This window comes from Danaus plexippus (genome assembly GCF_018135715.1).
Source record: "Danaus plexippus chromosome 3 unlocalized genomic scaffold, MEX_DaPlex mxdp_34, whole genome shotgun sequence".
Taxonomy (NCBI): domain Eukaryota; kingdom Metazoa; phylum Arthropoda; class Insecta; order Lepidoptera; family Nymphalidae; genus Danaus; species Danaus plexippus.
In genome coordinates, this window is record NW_026869846.1 from 2,447,795 (window position 1) to 2,471,234 (window position 23,440).

At 29.9% G+C, this 23,440-nt stretch overlaps 4 protein-coding genes across 4 annotated transcripts; 2 read left to right on the plus strand and 2 right to left on the minus strand.

Moving 5' to 3' along the window:
* Positions 1-8,401: 8,401 nt before the first annotated feature.
* On the minus strand, positions 8,402-9,344 carry LOC116765495 (coiled-coil domain-containing protein 28A). The gene has a single exon (XM_032654953.2). The coding sequence runs from the start codon at positions 9,200-9,202 to the stop codon at positions 8,618-8,620; it is 585 nt and encodes a 194-aa protein (XP_032510844.1). The 5' UTR covers positions 9,203-9,344; the 3' UTR covers positions 8,402-8,617.
* A 696-nt stretch (positions 9,345-10,040) lies between these two features.
* On the plus strand, positions 10,041-17,552 carry LOC116765431 (RNA-binding protein RO60-like). The gene is made up of 12 exons (XM_032654868.2): positions 10,041-10,120; positions 10,365-10,664; positions 10,856-11,030; positions 11,129-11,287; positions 11,905-12,116; positions 12,341-12,546; positions 12,656-12,792; positions 13,387-13,518; positions 13,777-13,941; positions 14,016-14,149; positions 14,320-14,570; positions 14,940-17,552. Exons 2-12 carry the CDS (start codon positions 10,467-10,469, stop codon positions 15,073-15,075), a joined length of 1,905 nt encoding a protein of 634 aa, XP_032510759.1. The 5' UTR covers positions 10,041-10,120; positions 10,365-10,466; the 3' UTR covers positions 15,076-17,552.
* Positions 17,553-18,365: 813 nt separating this feature from the next.
* Positions 18,366-20,914, plus strand: LOC116768901 (serine/threonine-protein phosphatase 6 catalytic subunit). Its single transcript, XM_061527058.1, has 7 exons — positions 18,366-18,519; positions 18,755-18,951; positions 19,195-19,340; positions 19,685-19,826; positions 19,945-20,099; positions 20,251-20,363; positions 20,451-20,914. Exons 2-7 carry the CDS (start codon positions 18,784-18,786, stop codon positions 20,639-20,641), a joined length of 915 nt encoding a protein of 304 aa, XP_061383042.1. The 5' UTR covers positions 18,366-18,519; positions 18,755-18,783; the 3' UTR covers positions 20,642-20,914.
* On the minus strand, positions 20,904-23,085 carry LOC116767697 (eukaryotic translation initiation factor 3 subunit I). Its single transcript, XM_032658151.2, has 5 exons — positions 22,926-23,085; positions 22,592-22,818; positions 22,318-22,450; positions 21,597-21,764; positions 20,904-21,505 (listed from the first exon to the last, which is right to left on the minus strand). Exons 1-5 carry the CDS (start codon positions 22,926-22,928, stop codon positions 21,047-21,049), a joined length of 990 nt encoding a protein of 329 aa, XP_032514042.1. The 5' UTR covers positions 22,929-23,085; the 3' UTR covers positions 20,904-21,046.
* Between the last annotated feature and the right edge of the window lie 355 nt (positions 23,086-23,440).

The following is a 23,440-nucleotide window of genomic DNA, read 5'->3' on the forward strand; positions in this document are numbered from 1 at the left end:
TTCGCTAAACTTGTATCATGAAGCTAACAAAAAAATATTAGCGAAATCTAAATTAAGATGTGCAATTTCTATATTTTATCCGTACTTCTATTATTAAACCAATTATAACCTTTGTTCATATTTTATATTATTTTATACATTTCCATTTGTAATGATAAAATCTAATAAAAAAATAATGTCATTTAATTCCTGGGCTATAAGCGTTTGTAAATAAACTTGGAATAAAAAAATGACAATAAAGTATTGAGGTGCAGTGTGATAAAATGAAACCTTTTTTAACCTTCTTTATTAATTTTCATATTTAGTATAATTATTTATTTGTATACTAAATACATTGGAGACTTTTATGTTAAGATTTACTTGTTACTTAAACCATATTTCTTCCTTGGTTTTTGCTGTAACTCACGGTACAGTAATTGGAATTTATACTCTTTAATGCAATATCTAACAATTATGGGATACATGCTTGAATTCTGTGCATTCTCGTTTTAATTATGAGTCCGAACTTTTGGGATTATTTTTACTGTCATAACTTGCTATATTTTGAAATTCTTTTACATTTACATACAATGTTTATACTTCTACCGACGGTTGTGGGCAAGAAGTAAAAGGGTAAAATGTATTAATAAATTCCAAATCAGCGAAATCGTCAGCCTGCGAGCTGGGAAAATAAAAACAGATAATTTTCTTTACTTTATGTATTCAACTAATCTATAGCAGAATTATAAAAACAGAGTTTCGTAGTAGGTAATTAACTGAGAGTCGTTATATGCCTAATCACTAGAATATTCCCTATATTTTTCAAAATTGTTGGCCAAAAAGAGAAAAAATTCAACTGCCTAACGTTGACATTGACATTGAGCGACGGTATGACACGTCCGTAACCCAGAAAACAAAACCAATTTATGATCTTATATTTCAGTACATGTAAAAGCACCAACTTCCTAGTAGCACTGACCTACATGTTCATGGTAGTTGGCACATACAGGCTATTATCTTCTATTAATATACCCGTGACTAGAAAGTCATTACTACGTCTGGGATTTCCTTTAACCCGATACCCCCGTTTCAATGACTACAATCCTCCTATATAATATAACTTGTCAAACATTCAAATGATGTTTCTTTCCTTTTTTTATTATGATAAATTATAACTTAAAGCTCTTTAAGATCTGATCTTAAGATCTTGATACGAACAAAATTCGAGAATATAAATTCAAAGAACATTACTTACAGAATCGCGAAGTAGCTTCACCTTAACGCCTTACCATATACATAATTAATAAACACCAATTAATAATTCTGTTAATTCAAATATGAAAATTTATTCCCAAGGAACCACAACACATATATATATATATATATATACATATACATCGCAATATATTTATATCAGGCAAGGCACTAAGACAAAAATATTATAGTTTCAGCTATAAAGTACGTATTTCTATAAAACATTGTATACGCTTGCGTAAGTTTCTGAATTAAAGCAACAATTCCACAGCAAATGGAAAGGCTTTCCAACAAATGAGTTGGTTGTGTATTTCGTTTAATATGAACATTTATTCTTAACAGTAAACTGACGCCATATCACAGATGTACATACGGAGAAGTTTTTATCTTAAATATTTCACACAAAACTTATTATAGAAACTATGAATGTTGAAAATAGGAATACATCTATATTTGTATAATACAATGAACCGAGTTGAATGAAAATGAATTAAATGTAGTCAGTGCTTTGAAGGAGAATATAGGAAACATTTTCAAGCAATAACATGAGATACACTCTGAAACAAACGAAGCTGCAAGAAAGACTAGTTAAGAGTATGTTTTCTCGTCTGCAGTATTACGTATAAGTAATAAGTCTGGTTAGAATAAAAAAATTCGAGTTCTTTGTTCGCTTCGATACATTTATATATAACAAAATATTTTAAAGCGAACGTAACGATGATGTATAGAATTTTTATTTCTAACATTTTTTTTTACAATGCCATCAAATTATTTCAATACGGAAATATTTGAATTAAAAACTGAACAATTTTTTTCAACTTTTTAAAATAAATCCAGCCCATTTTTTTCTACAGGAACTCGTCAATCTCGGTAAGTAATTAAGTGACAAAGCGTTTCCCGGTCTGAATCATTAATCGTTAAAAATTAGTGACAAATTTTTATCTCCCCCTATAATTTTAAAGTTTTTTATTTAGATATATATCAAGGATTTATTTGTTCTGAGATACGATAGTTAAACGTGTATAAATTAAATGTGATAGTAATATATTGTATTAAATATATTAGAACTACTTGCCTTGTTCTTGCAGCGGTGGAGCTCTCCTGTCCTCAGCTCGTCTCTCCATCGCACAATCGATACCACATCCAGTTTTGGTAACTTTCATTCATTCATGACTTCAACTTTTACATCTAAATATCTTGAGTTTAACAAGAAACAAATAGGCAAATAGACAATTTACATTAAATTTTATTAAAATTTTGTTTCTTAAAGTAGACTATGACACGAAAAAGCAGACCATTATAAAAAAAAAATAACGAATATTTTAAAATGAAAGTACGTGATAACTTTCAAATAAAAGCAAATCTCCAATCTCGCATGTCGTCGTAGCACATGTGATTAACATCAGCTACGGACTTCGTAGCTAATGCTACGCGAAACCATAGCGCTACGCACAGCGAGCCGTAGCAAGAGCTACGAATGTTAAATTAGTGAAATCATAAATCATTTTGAGTACAATCAAAAGACCTTTAATCAGCGATGGACGTACAAAAATAAACCAACTATTAAATTAGTTTCGTAATGACAAATACATTAAGTATAAATATACTTTTTATGTGTAATTTAAATGTGCAAAGAGCACTGAGCAGACGGTCATACATTATATAAATGTGCACAATCTTCCAGGCATATTTACAACAAAGGAACGTTAACAGTTTTTTGCTTTTCGGCATTAAAAAATATATAAGAATATATTTAATTGTACCACATTGACTGTAAACGTCAACTTTCTTTTTGTTTCCCAAACTTGACGATGCTCAAACAATTATAATTACATACATTTACTAAAATAAACTTACTTGATTATAAAAATACGTTCAAAAACGTCAACGTTTAACTAAAAATTAACACTTATCAGTTGTCACTTACAACAATGTTTGTCGAAGGTATGTAGATAAATTATTTACGAAAAAATTTTACTTAACGAGAATGTTCGCGGGCTTAATACTTTTAAAATATACGTAAACACGTAACATCAAACGAACGAATAATATTTTTACTGAAAAATTCCTGTGGTATTTTTAAAGATACATATGTTTTTCATTCTTTTTATTTTATAGTAGTTAATGTGAAGCTACCACACGTGCGCACGGATGGAACTCTCAGAGCGACTGACCGTGGTAAAGCCGACGGTACGTTGAAACTCACTTGAACCTTATGTAAGCACTTCTTGCTATTGGCTGCCGCCGTCATCAAACCTTAAGTGATTCAGAATCAAATAAAACAAGATTAAATTACATACTGCACATGTAACTGATTTCCGAACGGATAAAAAAAAAGTTTATTATACTCAATATAACCTCATTGTAATAAATAAGGAATTTATTTCTTGCTTATAATCTTGGTTGTTTTTTGTATTTTTAATATAGAAAACCTGCACCAGTGCGGACTAAACAAAGCAAAAAAATCATAATACAACTCATCAGAAACAAACTACTCATTAGTTGTGAAAGTTTTTCATTCTCTTCTTCATTTTAATCACGTCTACCGTAACAGGCTGAGATATTAAAAACTGAGATGTAAAGTAACTTCTTTGTTTATACATTATTGTAAATTCTTGACGCTTTTAGATTAGTTTGATGCGTACCCCAAGGCTTTTGGGTTGATTATTCTAGTATGGTCTCAAAAATGTTCATACAAATATATTTATATAACCATAGTTAACTTTACAAAGTAATCAGGGCTCTATGTAAAAGATAACAATACTACCTAGTGTTATAAACATGCAGTTTTCTTTTTTATCGTTTCTTAAATAAAATGAGTTTTTATTACTTAAACGCGTGGAAATACAAGAAATATAACGATTTTTAAAATATTTCTTAGATTAAAACAACATTAGTTGTGTGTTACCTTTAATAAAATAATCAACAAAGCCATGTTTTGACAAATTGGAAAATGTTTTGCTAGCTTTCGATTTATTTTATAGAAAACATATTTCATAAAAACTGCTATTTCGGCAAAACTAACCATCAATTTTACCGTTTGATAAACAAGAAGGTTTTTCTCTCATAATTCATTTTTATCCCATAAAAATAAAAAAAATGGAACACTAGCAAACATATCTAAAAAAATACTAGAGGATGTATCCAAATTGAGTTTTACCTTAAATTATATACATTTTTCTGTACTATTTTATGCAATAGAATACATCATAAACCGTCTTTATTTCTTTACATCTTACTCCCCACCTCTTTCTAATTAAGCAATTAGCAGTAGTTAGTACTTGCTAGTTTTACTGCCCAAGACAGCATATTAAGACTGATATCAGAGCTAATTGAAATATATATACTGTAGCCAGTAAAGAGGCTCTATTGTTTTGTTGCCAGCACAAATTAAGGTTTCCATACTTCTCGTTCTAAATGCTAATAATCTTTATAACAACACAACATCTCGAACAAATTAAAATCTATTACACATCAACAGCCGTTACACTCACATAAGACTTCATTCCTCATCAAAACTTAAAAAAAAAAAATACGATTCAAGTTAATTCTATATAGAGCATAATGATATAACCACCTGAAAAAATATCTCATGTTATTACTAGGACACATTAAAAAGTAATCTTAATAAGATCAATATAAATTAATAAATTTTACTACAAACCCAATTTAATTCTCCATTTTAAACTTCTGTTAACTTTCTTAATAGCTACCGAAGCAATACAGAAAGCATTAACTAAAAATCGATACTTACTTTAATAGTCTCTGAATGATCACTATTTACTAATCTGCATCACTACTTTCTAATAATTAATTTTAAAAGTTTCTCAGTAGGAATTTTTATCTCTACTTTTCAATTGGTAAAAAGGTTCTCAACTGATTTTCTAATAATTAATAAATTATGTAGATCGTAACTGCAAGAAATTCCATCGTTCACTAACAGATAGTATATAAAATGATACTGTATCTAAAATTTATATTACATTTCTAAACACAAATATTAGATTGGCAATTGCTGTATGATATAGGGATCGTCTTTGTCCTCGCGGCGGGGTGATGTTAGCGAAGAAACAGCATCATATGTTAAATGTTTTTTTTCATACAACGGTGTTCATCGTATTGTAACGGAAATTATATTAAATTTCACATTCAATGTAAAAAAGATTGAATCTTTGACTAATATAAAACATTCAAATTAATCTTTGATATAAATTTGTTATCCAAACGATAGATAAGTAACTAAAAAATACCTAATGTCAAATAAATTATACACATTTGCATTAGATTACAACACAGGGACTTAGTGGATGCAAGCTTAAGATATATTATTGTGGTATCATTAAATAAAATCTAACAAAATTGTTTAGATCCAATAAGTAGAGTAATAGTAGACTGTATGTAATAGTATTCTTTCAAAGATACAAAACCTTAATAATTTGAAATTCACAAAAGAAATATTGGAAGGCTATTTATTGATAGGAAAAAATACATTAAATTTGTTCAATGGGACATCGCAATGAAATTCTATGTAATATTTAATGGGCTTAATATTCCCATAATGATTATTTTTAAACATAAATATTATTGTCTCTTTACTGAATTCAATAATTTTTTAATCGACCTTGCTTATTTTAACAGCAAAAGAGGTAGACTTGAACGACTTTATGTGATGATTTGATACTGTTGCCTAAATGAAACATCTCATGCGGTGTAGTGAGAGCTCGATATGCGCATGTGCTTATATTCTCTCTCCACAAGATATTAACGTGGTGCCTACATGTTACCTAAAACTAATAATTTCTACAATATGTGAATCCGCAAAAATTAATCGATTTTCTGTATCGGACACACATTTCACAGATTCGTATTGTTTATTTTAAAGTTTTTCTTGTCGGATAATTCACTAATTTCTATTATTAGACATTTCTTTACTAAAATAATGATGTCAAGTACAGATTATAAACTTTTGTATTCTGAAATTATTGATAAAATACGCTTTCATTATATAAAGATTGTATATGAATTTGAGATTAAATAAATGATTAACAGTGAAAACCTACCAAAAAGAAACTAATTCGAACTAGCGAATTAAGGAAGGGTTGCTTTTGTTAATTAGGCTAATGAGGCTCTGACAAGAGTTCGTGATTTAAATACACTACACATTTTAACTAGCTTAAGTGTCAAAATAAATTCGCTTCAACTAAGTTTCATTCCTCAACAATTAAACTGAACATCTGCAAAGTGGTTAAAAATTCTAAAAGTGTATGAGAAATAACTGTCATAAAAAACTAAGATAAATCAAGTATTACTTATTTTTTAGAACTACCGAAGAATATTATTCCTATAATTATAATCAAGTGACTGAAGTGATTAAGAATATATGTAATAAAGCTTTTTGAAATTGATAATATAGCCACAAAAGACTGAATATTTTCCAAAGAGATTTTTCCTAGCTCCCGTACTAAACTCGTAGATTTTAAGTTTTATTAGATAGTGAAAACATTCTTACAGCCTGTACTTATACAATTTCTGAGACAGCTACGATTAAATATCGTTGTTTTACCTACAGATAATTAATGATTGACTGGAGCAATAGGATTTTTTTGTCAGTAAATATCAGATATTAAATAAACACTAATTTGGCACCCATTTACAGATATAATAAGAAATTAAACTCCTCTCATACCACCTACGAACGAAAATAATTTTTTGTATTAAGAAATTCTAGATTCAGAAAGAGAATTTCTTGAGCCTATTTTTGATAAATCGGATTTTAAAGCATGCAGAACTAATTAGATTTTACCTTTGGTCTGAAGCAATTTCGGATTCCGAACAGACATTTCAGTATTTTTTTTTAAACATGAATTTGTAAAAAGAAACGTTACTGAATGAAACAAAGTTATACCGAGGATAAAGTTTGAATATTAGCTAACAACTTGGTTGATTCATTCATATAGAGCTTATATAAATTAAAAATTAAATCTTTGACCATTACAAATACGACTATTCAATTTAAACAAAAACAGTTTAAGCAATACTTTGTTCAAATATTTAATAATATCGTCTTGATATCGATTTAAAATGAAAGGAAAGTTTAAATATTTTAGAATCAAATCAAAATAAATATGAAAATGGTAAGGAGAAAAAATGAATAAACCATTTAATGTCTGAATCGTGGTATGCCGGACACTAATAAATTGTGTTGGAATCAAACTTCATCCAAAATGTTTGCTAAAATAATAACACAATAACATCAAAGTGCAAGATTCACACTTTCCAGCCAAATCCATTAATAATGTTAAGTAAAAAGTAGATCATTAATAAGAAACATCGAAATTTAAGGTCTGTTAAAAAAAAAGGTCAATATCAATGTTGTAGTTAGCTGACTAACTCTTGTACATGGTTTTCTTTCTACAACTCAATTTATGTAAAAGATTTGATAAGCATATTACAATTTACAGTGCAACCTTAATATAACTTACCTCAATATAAGCACTTCCTCAATTTAACAAATTCTTCGTCATCCCCTTGAATTGTCCATAAGACTCGATCCAATGAAATATACCTTTACATTGCGAACAACCTCTTAATAATGAATTTTCAACTATCAAGAAAGAGTATACATACCTCTAATTAACGAATTTTGACATGTCAACACACGCTTTTGTTCTTAAAACAATTATTGTTGTTTGATGGAAAGTAATGTAAACATTTCTGCTCGTCACTATTGTTAAAGATTTAAGTTAAAAAAAAATGAAACCATTTCTTTAACTCTTTATAACAAATTTAAGCCCAAACTAACCTCAACATAACAAACCTCGGTTCAACGAATTATACTTCAAATAACAAATATGTTCTTGTTTCCCTCCAATTTGTTATATCGAGGTTGCACTGTATTTATTTTATTTTCTACACAAAAAGGAATTTTTTTTGAAAAGGTTTTTATAACTTACATTCAATTTTAGAATTTCAAATATTTATTTTTAATTATTATATAATTTAAAGATGAAAATTCTGATATCATATATCTACTTTTTTAAAGGCAGACCCTCCTAGACCTACTAGATGTATATATAAATATGAGTCTCCCAGCTAGTCTTTATATATATTTATCTGTGCCCTGTTACAGGAATTTGTATAGGTATTATAAATTTACAAAAACCATTACTTTAGGTGAATTGCCCATAATCCAACATTTATTAAAAATAACATTTTCAAGAGTTTTACAAAAACAAAGAAGTTTGGTATACAATAAAATATCTGTTGCTGGAATTCTTCCAAATATCACACAATATATATATATCAAATTTAACATTTGTGTTCAAATCAACATAAATAATTAGAAACCATTTACATACACCATATAAAAAATATAAAAATAAATTTATTCTTTGCTACTACTTGAATTTCCTGCCCCATTAGATTGGAGTAGCTCAATGGATGCTGACAATTGCTCCAAACTTTGCACCAGTTGACCCATTTTATCATTAGAACTATTTTCAAAACTGTCTTCAGTAGGTTTCTCAGCATCACCATACAAACTGAAATGAAGCCGTGCCAAATTCTCTTGCTGGTCTCTTATATTGATCATCTGCTCCATGCTACACCCGGTACCAAAAGCACTCAGCTTCCCTGTATGAAAATCGTCAAGTAATTCTAGAAGAGCTTTCTCCATATGCTTCACATCTGGCGTTTCTTTTGGAATGTGTTTTGGTTTTGTATTTGTCCGCATAAAGTCGCGATGTAATCTCTTTTCGTTAACATAGGACAATTTTGTAGAATCATTTACGCTACTGTTGCCTGCACTAGTGATGTTTTGAGGGTTTTTCGATGTGAGACTCGCGGCTCCACTTGACATCTTATTACTTGTAACTGGTGAAGTTGAGGGTTGAACTTTTTGTTCTTCCTCTTCTCCTTCATTTTGCATCAGTTGTTGTGTTTCGTTAGCTTCTTCTAAATCTAAACTCATGTAGATCAGTTGACTAAGGTAGTAAAACTGTATTTATTTCATTTCTAACTACATACGATATTTTTATTTTCACTTCAATTAGATATTTATTATTTATATATATTTACCAATTCTATTATAGTATGTATCAAACTGTTTTGTCACTTGTCAGTGTCAAAGTTCAAATATGCTCAATCCTGCCTTGGTACCTAGATACATACCACCTAGCCATTAATCTTAAATGATTTGTTTCATGTAGCATAGAAAAATATCAGTGTTATAGGTGGCTGAAATTATTTTACTTATACTTGTAAATCATTCATTTAAAAACTCACTTAATCTAATGAAATAATGAACTAAATTATTTTTGAAATTAAATAATATTACACATTTTTGCTAATAATGTTGTGTTAACATAATAAAAAAGCTTTAGTTATTATTCAATGCACAAAGTTCTGAGAAAATTCTCTTCGAAATTACACAAATTTTTACATATTTCCTAAATAATACATTATATCTTAATCTGTCATTTAATTTTTATTCCTTATATTATATTTATTAAATTATATTAACTATATAAAGTAAAAAACTTAAATTGTTATCTCCCCAAAAATTCAAAGAAATCTTTTATAAAATTTTAAATTATTTTGTAAAAAGTTTCGTTTCATTTACGATTACTACATAAATAGGTAAGTCGTAAATAATAATGCTGCGGGTTGAAAAATTTATTTCGTGAGAATTGTTTAATTTATTTTTAAATGGTTAGCATTCGTTTATTATTTTGTAATAGTAAACTGTTTACTGAAACTACCCTTTACCCCTTCCTAACATTTGTATATCTTCTAAGTTTTATTTATTTATGGCAATTTGGTTCTCTCGGTTGTCAAGTGATAAATGAGAGTCGACGAAGTATTAATATATTATTTTTAAAGATTTTCTGTAAGTAATAATTATTGACCATTAAAATATTGCTTAAATAAGCTTAAAAAATCAATCAGTTTTATGAACATTTATTACTCCTGCAATATGAATTCTTTATTTCTTTGTGTGTCACTCTCCATTGTCCGTTTTTTTCTGGCCACATCCTCAATAATTGTGGCACATGTTTCGCTCGACTACCGACAAAAAAACATACTTCATTCGTCGATTACTTTTACCTCATGCAATCTACTTTTTTTTCTAGGTGAGCCACCTCGTAAAATTCTTCTTTCGTAGCCGACTTTTGGATGCAACGACTGTGCTGTTTGCATGTTAGCATTTCGTGTAAACAACTAGCTTAACTAAAATGACAGCATCGTCAAATCTTGATCCGCAACTCCGAAACCAAATAACAAGATATTTGCACACTGGAAATGAGCTCCCAAAGTATTATCCGGGATGTTGGACATCTCATAAATATTTTGAAGTTGATAAACTTAAAGCAATTGAAGAAGCCCTACAGACTTCGCCAAATAATGTAGAAGTCGTTAATTTAATTTTGAAGGTAAGTAAATATTAGAATAAGACTGTTTGTATAAGTGTTTATTGATGGCTATTGCAAAATGCTCTAAGAAGTGACTTGTAGAAGTTTTTGTTTGTTATTATATATAATCTTCATTACCCTGTAATGAATACTAGATAAATATAACTAAAACACACAATTATAATAGTTAAAGTAAATAAATATATATTTAGGCTTATAAAGATGGATGGTACACAAGATTTGAAACTATCGCCTTTGCTCTGACCAAATGTCTCCTTGTTGGATCTGCTACTGTAAAAGAAGCCACTTATAAAGCTGTAACTGAAATATGTAATACCCCTGAGGAAATGATGCTCTTCAACAAATATACGAGGCTTTTGCAAACAGGTATTTACAATCCACAATTTCACCCTAAGTTAAATTTAAATTATAGTATTCACTCAAAATAATATGTATATAAAACTCATAAATGTTATGTTTACAAGGAAATGGCCGAGGTTGGTGTAAGAGCGTGAAGGAGTGGTATATAAAGAAGGATCCAATGGAATTAGCAAAAGAAATAAGCAGAGTACGAGCGAGGCATGGCCGCTCCCATAAAACATTGCTTCGGAAGTCGCACATGAAGGTTCCAGAAAATGATGCTAGTAAGGAAAAATTTTGCCTTTTGCTTTAGTTTTACTATAAATTTTATAACCAAACACATTTATAAACAAATAATATTTGTAATATTAATTGCACTTCTACAAGTCATGTGTCATATAAACAGTCACAGTTGTAACATATAAATCTATCTTTGCAGTCAATATGACTTGAGCTTCATAACATTTGTCATATTATTCTTTAGTTGTTTTAATTACTAGAATTATTGCAATTTTTATTGGTAATCCAAATTGAATAACAGCCCTTTCCCTTTTTCCACCCTTTCCTTTTTCCCACACTCTCTTCTCCCTCTTCCCTAAATAAGGGTGGCAACGCATCTGCAAAATTTTTGGCAGATGTCCATGGGTGACAGTATTACCTACATTAGGTAGGCCGTATGCTCTTTTGCCCACTTTGACATAAAAAAAATTGAAGAACATAAAAATATTATCAAATAATAAGGCATGTTTAAAAAATAAATAACTTTGTAATCAGAGCTCAAATATCTGTATAAGACCATTGCAAAGGATGTATCAAAATTAATTGCTTTTGTACAAATGGTAGTGTCTTATAACCATTATAATGTGTTTTCTTTATAGTAAGTGCATAATTACTTTTTTAGTGAGAGATGCAGTCATAAAATATGCTATATTCGGTCTCAAACGAGCTAAGCAGCTGGTGGGTAATGTTGAAGAAACTAAACCAATATTTGAATACATACAAAAAGTTGAAAACATGCGTCACTGTGAGGATCCTGAAGCCGCAGCCACTATTGCTGCTGAGAATCAGTTTACCCTTGATCATGTGCCTGGCCACTTGCTAACTGCTCAGGAAGTAAGAAGTGTTACTGCTACTTATGTAATAAAACTAGACCTAAGGTCATTTCTTAACTATTTAATACAAAATATAATGGTTGGTACATTAAAAAATATATAAAAACCTGCCTCGAAACTGTGCTTAACGAAATTCCTAACCAAATTAATCATTTAAGACAGAAATTTGAAACCTAATGGTTAGCTATAAATACCGAGTTACGATAAACATGTTTTTTTTTTCAGGTTTGGAATGCTATACTGCCCCAATTCTCAATGCAAGAATTGCTGTACAATATCCAACGCATTCACAACATGGGTTTCCTTACAGCTCACTCGACTACCACGGTCATACTTATCTCACTCCTTAACAATCAGGATCTCATTAAAAAATCGAAAATTACTCCGATCGAAGTCTACATTACAATGTGCAACTATAAAAAAAAGACGAGGTCAAATAAATATACTTTTAATTATAATTAGATATTAATATCTGCTTAGTGTTTGATTGATTTCTGCGTAATGCTTTCTCGTAATGATGAGTTGTTATCATAATTACAGACCATTAAAATTTGAAAAAGCTAAAGTGGCACTCGAGAAGCAGACGCGTCGTAGGACCCGTCAAATATTCGACGCTCAGAATGAGTTGTGGGAGTGGACGGTGACTCGGCGACATCCTAAAGAAATCAAGCATTGGGGTCAGTTAACATACAATTTACTATTTAAGTTAAGGTCTGTCTGTGCAAACATATGTACATATATCAATTGTAAGAATTTTTAATTTAGGATGATTGTTATAACATAATTTAGAAATAATTAATAAGTCTTTCTTGAACCATTTTATTACAATTGAAAAAAGGACAAATTAAAAAAAATATATATATATTCTTGGCCTATCCCAATAAAAGGTAAGAAACTTGAAAGAAATGAGAAAGAAGACAGATTATATTAATTTATTCCTAAGTTTTGTTAACTGCTATACAAATATATAAACTCCATAAAAGAATGGCCTTTAATGGGATCATGTATTCATTGACTTGATTCTCATCACGGTCAGATAAAGACATGACAGCATTGGCCCTTGTTTTTTTTATAATAAATTATTTAAAATAAATGATCATGCAATGTGATACTTAAAGTTACATGCATTACCAAAGAAAAAAATGTTAATTTTACTAAAATGAGTGTTTCAGCTATAGCATAGAATATATAAAATATTTTCTTTTTTGTATATGACACTTGTAGTCACTTAAATATGGAGCCAGTATCTACATACTGATATGTTTGTTCAGGTATTGACCAGCCTCCTAACCAACTGGTGCTCGCTGCTCTCAACAAGCTGATAGATCAAACATGGCTCCTCACACCGCCCACCAACAAACGCTATCTGATTACTTTGGATATGAGACACCATATGTTCAAAGGTTGGTTCGATTTGACCAATATCAAAAATCATTAAAACATAAGATTGATTTTCCGTAAGACATATTTTTTTGTTTAAATAAAGTTATTTGTATATTTTTGTGTATATTATTACTATTTACATGTTTAAAAAATTTTATCAAAAAAGTTTTCACACAAAAAAATAACTTTGCTGCATGTTAATTCCTTATATTTTCTTTGCACATGGTGAAAACAGAAAATTTTAAAACATCGTATATTATAAGATTGTTATTTGACAGGTCGTCATTTCTGCAAGAACTACGTAGTCCCCCGAAAGGGTAAAAAGACAACAGTTAAAAGTACACCGGGGGCGAGCGGTGACGTAGACACTGAGAAACAGGAAAGCAAGAAACATTTATACGCCGAGTGTTTCTATAATAAACACGTAACCCCTGGTCATGTTGGTAAGACATATTTTTATTGTACATAATGTTCAAATTATACTCCAAGTAAATAAATCGTAATTAAAAATTTGCAGCTATAATTATGGCCCTACAACTTCTGAAACGTGAGAAGAACGCTAAGTTGGCCGTGTTCACTGAAGACGGAATACAATTAGTGTCCATAGAACGAAACTTCAGTAACATTGAAGAGGCTGAATTTGTTTTGAGGGTAACAATCATTATTGGAAACTTAATACTTAATTTAATATTTGTAGATATATTTGAATTGATGATATAGTTGAAACACCCTGTATTAAAGACTACCGATGTTGGTCTAAATTTTAACAAAATCATGAATCAGGAGGAATTATTTTACATTGATAATAATAATTCCAACAGAAAGCCAACCTGGGCCGTGTACAGTTAGACGCTCCAATGGAATGGGCCAACAAAACCAAACAGAATTTCGACGTTTTCATCAATATGGTGGATCGCACCACTCGCTACATGGAGCTGGAGTTGGCTGCGCGCGGTGGTCGCGGTCCCGGGGGACGGTATGGACCACCGCCCTCACCAACCAAAGAGATAGTCGACCATTGTCCCATACGAGCACTAGAGAGATACAGAGCTCAAAACGTACAAGAGGCCAAGTTAGTATAGTTTGCTTATATAGTCCCATTTAAGCCAGCTTTATCTGAATTTCAGGAATTATCAACAGAAAACTATGTTAAGTGATATGCGACAGAGCCAGGGAGTATAATTTCCCTTTAAGATGTTTATTTTGCAAAAAGTATTATCTGCACCTTATGATTTGTTTGAAACATTTATTATCTGGGTATAATCCTACATACTGTAGATTGTATTAAATTTAATTTTAAAGTTAAATAATCAGAGTAGATTCTTTATGAAGAAAACTGAATATTATATAAGCACTTAATTGCTACCACTGGCTTACTTCTAATATCTATTAGTCTACATTAAAATTATTTGTGAATCAATATAATTATTAATAATTACAGGTTAATTGTAATGTCTCTGGCTTCACACCGAGTGGCCACCACAGACGGCACTCACGAAGGCGTTTTGGACATCATAGGCATTGATGAACACGTGCCCAAAGTTATTGATGCTTTCACACTCGGACAATTTCTGTAAACAATTATCATGAAGTAACTAGATTTAATATGATGAAAAAATTATATCTCATCTGTATATCGGTATAATGACAGTTAAAACCTCTCTGAATTTATTTAGTACAGTGAAAGTACTTATAAGTGAAATTCAATTAACTAACACTAAAAGGTTACTGTTGGATCTAGTTACTGTATAGTTTTGACATAAGTTATTTAAAAATGGTTGTATTCGGAAAGCAATTGAATTTTCCTCATACCTCAGTATTCGGTCTGTCAATGAAACACCATAATGTGTTCTAGGTCCATCAAAAATTGTTTAATTGTAATAAGTGTCAAAGTGAAATGTTTTTTTTTTTTTTTCTATAATTGTGCTTTGCTTAAGAAAGCTTTTTTCTTTTTGGGCTTAAGCTACGAACACACTAAGTTGTTTTAAGGCATACTTTTAAAATAACTGGTAATGATTTTGATTTGGTGCCTAATTGGGTAGGATAAATTTAACACCTTATTTATATATTTATTAATTATGCTTCCAATACACCCAAACTCTAAAACTTACAAATATTGACAATTCAAATATTTAAATATGTGGTAAGATATTTTTTATTCCAACGTCGAACATTAGATCTCTCTCAACCCCGAGTAAGGGAAAAGTCTTTGTTAAGAATTATTTTAACTAGCTGTATTTTTAAGATAGCATTCAAAATATATATTTGCTTCATAGTCAAGATTAAGTGTAATAGAAATCTACATTCAAATCGATTCGATTCAATATTTTATAATGACATCGAACTGACTCCTTTAAATGTTTCTTTTTTATTATTATTTATATCTTTGTTTGCTTAATATAGTTTTCATTAAATTAAGATAGAAGGAATAACGTATTTCTAGGTATCTAATCAAATCCTAACCTTAGACAGGTAATTTTATGTTGTTTTTTAGTGTTTTATGATATTAACAACTAAGGTTGGGATAGCGTATTATATAGCTTGATTTTTATAACAGGGTCTTTTTGGTCATTCGTAAATTTTGGCACCCGATGCACACTGTAATCACAAACATGTGTTCAATATTACAATAACGAATGGAACATGTAACAATAGTCAAAATTGCTTTTATTTATTATTCTTAAAATTAAAAAAAAAAAACACTATTTTGTAAAACTATTGTTCGCCAGTACTTTATAGTAGTTATTGTGTTTAAAAAAATTATTTATTACTGTTTTAATATTAAAATACGGCTAGTGCGGTTGTGTTAAACTTTCCTAATTGCCAAAGTAAAATATGCATTTTTTAATATTAACAAAGAAAAGTACTGGCGTTCAAACATTTATTTGTTAGCAATTAGTAATAGCATATCTCTCGTTTGTAGATTAAATAGAAGGTGAAACATGCTCATTACAATCTGCATTAATGTAGTCAAAATCATTTTCCTCTCTACTTTCTACTGTATTTCCAAAAAAACTTCCTCATTTTCCTTATATTTCCTTATCGTTTGAGATCTGTCCAATAAAAGTGTTACCCAACATAAGAAATATGTAAGTCAAATCATACATAATGCATACATACAAAATGGGCATGTATCAATTTTCTTAATGTTGTAGTATAAGAGACTCCGTTTCGATACATTGGTTACTTTTGTACTGATACGAACGGAAATTTCAGAATCTGTGATCACTTGGTACTCTCTCGAGTTTAAGTATTTTTTATATCTGAATGTTAAAAAAAAAAATCTCGTAAATTAAAACTCGAAATTGCTAGGTTTACGGTTTTTTTTATTACATAATATGTTGTTTTGTTGTAAAATGTTTTTAAGACACCAATTGTTTAATTCAAGTGACCGATGTCCTATTTATTTGTACATTTGTACAATTATTGTTTTTATTTTTTTACACAATACCTTGATAGTGTTTTTGACTTAACATGTCACTTGAATTATTGACACATATTGGAAGATTGTGTTTCAATAATAGCACTCTGTGATGAAATGATGCCTTGGCAACTCCAATTTGGTGATATAAAATTAGGCTGGACTTCTTTTTACTAAATTTAGTATCAAAAGATAAAAGGCAAATTAGAGAATATAGTATAGATAAAACAAGAAAATAACTTATCCATTTGATTGTTTTAATGTGATTTTAACGCAATTTAATATATTGTTGCTTGGGTTATATAGAAACGCTTCAATTTTTATTTAATACAAACATTTTATTGTAATTTTTTAATTTAATTTTTTTTTTTAATTCCTAAACATTCATATCGAATAATTTTAAGATTCGTTTTTCATAAACGCATACTTTTTTTAACAAACCAAATCCGTCCCATTTGATAACATTTCAGTTTTTCGGAAGAGCATACTCCTAAGTTTAAAAGTATGATATTTTTGTTTAACCATTCACAGCGGCATATCAGTGGCACTTTTAATATAAGTATAACAAATGTAATAACATTTCGAAAATGTAAACTTGCATGTTTGTTCTCATATTAAATTGAAACTTCCTTACTGTGACATTTCATTTATGAGAAACCTTAATAAGTCATAAAAAGTGGATTGAATGTTATTTGATTCATAAATTTAGGAACTGCAGAAAAGTACTATTTTCCAACATGAAAGAGTTTGATACAAAAGATTTAAATGTGTTTTCATTTATTTTATTGTTGCTATTATAAGGTGTAATTATAGCAGGATTCATAAAATTAAAAAATATTTTTTTATATACCCTCAAAAAAATTATCTGCAAATATATAATATATTCTGTAACCAACACTCGATATCAACGTCATACCAAATTGTGTCTGTACACATTAACGTCCCAGTAACTTAAAAATGTTTGAAATTTGTTAGGACCATAATCAATTTATATGAGAAGCCACTTCTCTTTTTGTGTGGGATTTAACTAATGCCTTAAGACGTTTTCACTTCTGCCTAATTTAAGAGGGGATAGACAAAATTATTGAATTCAATAATAATTAATATTAACTTACAATCTCTATATTTTATGAAATAGTTCAATGTGGAATCAATTGCCCTACGTTATTTGATTAACATTTTTAAAACGACAATATTATTACTAAATACTCTTTTCCGTTGTTAATGAATATGAGTATTGAGTGGTATCCGATAAGGAGGAATTGAAAGTTACAATTCATAAGAATAGGTTAGCAAAGACATTTATACATATAACGTTGCATAGCATTTCTGTTTTAAATTTTCAAGATTTTTTGGCTCTATCAATCGTGTTTACTGATTTTATATTTACAGCTACCTAGGTACCTGCTTATTTCGTACAATTATGACACTTGTCACTTAATGACAGTGGCTTTTACTGTCTACTGACGTTATAGAGCTAGTTCGGTATGTTGTAGTAAAATCATAATTTGCCTTTTGTATAAATATATGAATGACTTATGATATTCTTCTACCGACAAGGTGAAGGGACATAAACACTGTGTATAATAATTTAAAATAGGTAAGTATATTGGCTGAATTTTAGAAGGTTTATAAGATTAAAGTTTCAATTTACTGTTTACATCATTTTGGGCGTATTATAATAATCCTTTTAATGTAATCACCATGCAACACAAAAATCTAATATCTATAATCACGTCGGCGAATTACGTTATTCGTTAAACTTTTTACATTTATTCATTATTTTGTTGTTGTTAGGAATGTACTGAAACATATAAAAAACGTCTTTATTACAGTTTTGATTAAACTTTCAAAGTTAGTAATTATGACGGGAGATGTTGATAAGTGGATAGATATAGCAAAGAGGTGTAAATACTTGCCGGAAGATGATCTGAGAGAACTCTGTAATATAGTATGTGATTTATTACTAGAAGAACCGAATGTTCAACCAGTCCAAACACCAGTTACTGTTTGTGGTGATATTCATGGTCAGGTAAAATAAAATAAAATAAATATTTCAGTGATTTGTAATTATAAGTTATAATGAATAAAATTTTAATTGAACATTTGATATTTATAATTTATTCAGTGTCATTTTCTATTTGTCTCATTAATAAATAACGTAATATGTAGTAATTGTACTAGTAAAGATACAATAATATTGTTTTAATTTCCAATTTCGGAAAGCAATTCAAATTCTATTGTAAGCCAAGTTTTAATTATAATTTTATTTCAGTTCTATGACTTAGAAGAGCTATTCCATATAGGAGGACAAGTTCCTAGCACTCAGTATATATTTATGGGAGATTATGTCGATCGAGGGTACTACAGTCTTGAAACGTTGACACTCTTAATGGCTCTTAAAGCCAGGTACCCTGACAGGTAATTAGATATTTGATTTCACTCGATATATTTATAAAATTTACTGCTTTTATATTCTTTCCAAATAAAGTGCTCTGATTTGCTATTACTGTCACATGTTTAGAACATATTAATTTAGTGAACAAACTTATATGAAAGAGTGAGAGGTTTATATGCATTCAAACATTTGTTACTACAATATTCCTTATTTCATATTTAGACTTCACTGTTTATTTATTTATAAGAGTTTTCTAATTATGTTGTTTGAGTAGACTTAATTTTATTCTGATCCATGTAACAGCTTCAGTTTGAAAGTGTAATAAAGACACAATATTTGTATTTATATGAAATAAACAATATTTCAGGATAGTATTACTAAGAGGGAACCATGAGACCTGTCAAATAACCAAAGTTTATGGTTTCTATGATGAGTGTCTGAATAAATATGGAAATGCAAATGCATGGAAGGATTGTTGCAGGGTGTTTGACCTACTTACTGTAGCCGCGGTAATTCTTATAGTCTATGTATTTTGGGTTTGTCAAGGACTCTATCACTTACCAGATCATTTTTGAATTTTTATGTATTTAATCATAGCAATTTTTACAAATATTCCATGTATTATAGTTAATAGATGAGACAATTTTGTGTGTCCATGGAGGTCTGTCACCTGATATAGCAATGCTGGATCAAATCCGTTGTATTAATAGAAACCAACAGATTCCTCACAAAGGTGCCTTTTGTGACTTACTCTGGTCCGACCCAGCGGATGTCAAAACATGGTAACTTATCATTTTCTTTAATAAATTTGCAGTTACATTGAAATAGTCAGTACAAAAATATAAACAAAAGTTTTTTACTTGGCAATTTTTTTTTTTTAAGTTTATTTAATATATTTTTTGTTTTGTATGACTTAAATATTTTTCATTTTAGGGCTTTAAGTCCCAGAGGGGCTGGATGGTTGTTTGGCAGTTACGTCACAGATTTATTTATGAATTATAACAATTTAGAACTAATATGCAGGGCCCACCAACTTGTTAATGAAGGTATGCAAAGCTCTGTATACCATTTCAATACATATATAAATATATGTAAAGGGTTTATAGAGCTATATATATCATTAATTATTTCAGGCTACAAATACATGTTTGATAGAAAGTTGGTGACAGTGTGGTCGGCACCTAACTATTGCTACCGTTGTGGCAATGTCGCTTCTATTTTGGAGTTCAAAAGCGTGAACCAACGTGATTTCAAAATCTTCAATGCTGTGCCCGATAGCGAAAGAAAAGTCCCACCTCAGCATACAACACCATATTTCCTTTAATACTTAATGTATTATTTTTCACATTCATTTTTATAATTAATTGTTATGTATTGATTCACAGTTCTATTTACGGTAATTGTTATTATTTAAAAAAATCATCTTTGAGCTTTGTCCGGCGCTCCATTCTTGGACCAAAATGTATGATCTTGTGTGAGGTGCTACCCAATTTACATCAAATTATTTTGTAGCAGTTACTTTACGCTTTATTAAAAATATGAAATGAAACCTATACATCTATGATACATACAAATAAAAAAGCTGATTTACTATAAAGTAATTTATTTCTTTCCTGAAAAAATGAAGTCCCATTCATAGAAGTCCCAATATTTTAACAACTATGGTTTGGAATATAATATCTGATGAGAATGTGTCCAATGAATACTGATATATATTATTTTGAATAATTTAATCCCGGTTGTAATCAAATGTATAATCAAAGTAAGATTGATCAAAACTCTGTACACGAATATAACCATCTTCACCACCAGATGCAAAGCTTTTTCCATCGGGATGGAATGCCAAACTGTTGATGGGACCGAAATGACCTTTTACACGGCCAAATTCTTCTTCAAAGACAAGGTGGAAGAAACGAGCATCAAACTTGCCCTGTCTGGTGGAAGTTGTGGTTACTTCCATAGCATCTTGACCTCCACCAAGAACTACATGGTCTAGGATAGGGCTAAGAGCTGCCGAGTTGACAGGACGCTCAGTTTTGTATTCCTTAAGCAGTTCAAGTGAGGAGGTATCGAATAGTTTAGCAGTTTGATCCTTGGAAGCAGTAATGAACATGGTTCCATCTCTAGACAACTGCATGTCGTTAATTTGGTGTGTGTGCTCTTTGACAGAGTGCACTTTCTTTCCAGTCTGAAAAGTTGAAATTCATGAATACAAAAATTTTACTTTGTTAAACGTTCAGTATTAATGTAGGCATTGTTTTAAACACCTATTTACTTACCCTTAAATCCCACTGGATAAGGTCACCGGCTTCATGACCTGTGATAATGGTTTCATCTAAGGTTCCCCAGACCATAGATGTAACTTTTGAGTCTGTGATTTCCCATTTCAGGATTGGGGATTGAGTTGAAAGCGAGTCATCAATGGTCCTAGTATCTATCATGAACACCTGAAAAATATGAACAGCTAAAAATTTTGGTTTTAGGTCTGTAATATATGTAGTACGTTGAAAGGCTTTATTTTAGATATAATATAAAAAAATTCAATCATAAAAATACAACCATTTAACATGTCCAATTTATATTTTAATATTTTTGCAAGTTGAAAGATTCTGATGGTATTTTCGTTCAATATTTTGGCAAATTATTAAATACCAGGTATTTGTAGTGGTTTTAAGAACAATTTTCTATTATTCTACAGACTCATATCATACAATTCATGTCAAAAGCCAAGTTCTAATGATTACACTACTTAAACAATATAAGGCATAACATGCAATGAGGATATTAAGGAAGGAGGTTATTCACAAAATCACAAAAAATATTTTAAATTACTCTTAAAATACATTTCAAATTACCTTAGAAGGCATTATTTAGTGTAATAAAATAAATAACAAGAAAGGCTTCATTATGTTAAAACTGAGGCAATTTTAGATTTAAATTTAATAAAATAGGTTTCTAACTTATATAATTAGAAAGGAAAAAAGTATTTCAAACACTTACCTCACAAGGATGACCCATAGCCTTATCTGTAGTATATGCAGCCTGGTATGCACTAAAGCTAAAGTTGCATGTTCTTACAGAGGAATTGGTTTTTACGGTTGCTATATTCTTTCCAGTTTCCAAATCCCAAAGCCTATAATCAGTTTAATCATAAAAATGTTACTAAATTATATACATCAAGATTTTTATAAAGAACAAAAAAACTTTTTATTAATTGGTTTTCATGTTTAATTAAATACAGAAGAATTATGAGCTAATAATCTTATGATTGTACCTGCAGGAACTATCACCACCCCCGGTGATGAGGTTAATAGTCTGCCAATCGACGTCAAGGCACCATACTACTCCTCCGTGACCATTGAAAGTGCCTAACCTCTCTCCATTCAAAGACCACCACACATTGGGTTTCGAATCCTTGGCAGCAGAGAATAATAAATCTCCTTCGCGATTGTACTTGATTTGCGTGATGGCACGCTCATGCCCTTGCAGCATAAGAGGTTTCTGTAACGTTACGCCGATTTCATACATTGCATTCTCAGTCAATCCTTTCCAACTTTAAGAATAGAATTGATCAAGCTCTATTTACATATTTGTTATATATAACTTACCATTTTCTAAGTTTTGTGAACAATTCTATGAAAATTTAATATTTATAAAGTGACATGTGGCGTAAAGCTTCTTTGACATAAAAGTGAGCGAGAAGGCCGATCATCGTCAAAAGTGTATCTGTCATTCTTGCTTACAGATTCTATAATGACCAGGTTCGAAAATACGAATTTAGCCAACTGCTATTATTTACAATTCAACTCCGTTGTTTGGTGTTCTACATGTTCTAAAATATTTCATTTTTTTCTATGATAGCACGGATTTTTCTGTGATTTATCTTCTGCATGCATTTAAATTTATTTCGATCTTTTCTTATTCGTTTATATAATTTTCTGAAATTATCTATGTATTCAACACTATGTATACAGAATGATGTCTGTCGAAAATTGTTAAGAAGAGTAGATATCTTCGTAAAAGAGTTCCCGCTCCGATAACGAATTAAGAGTTTAGCCGGTTCTGAACATTACTTAAACGTTCCGGGCGAGTGTTTCTTTGATACTCTTTTATATCATAACAT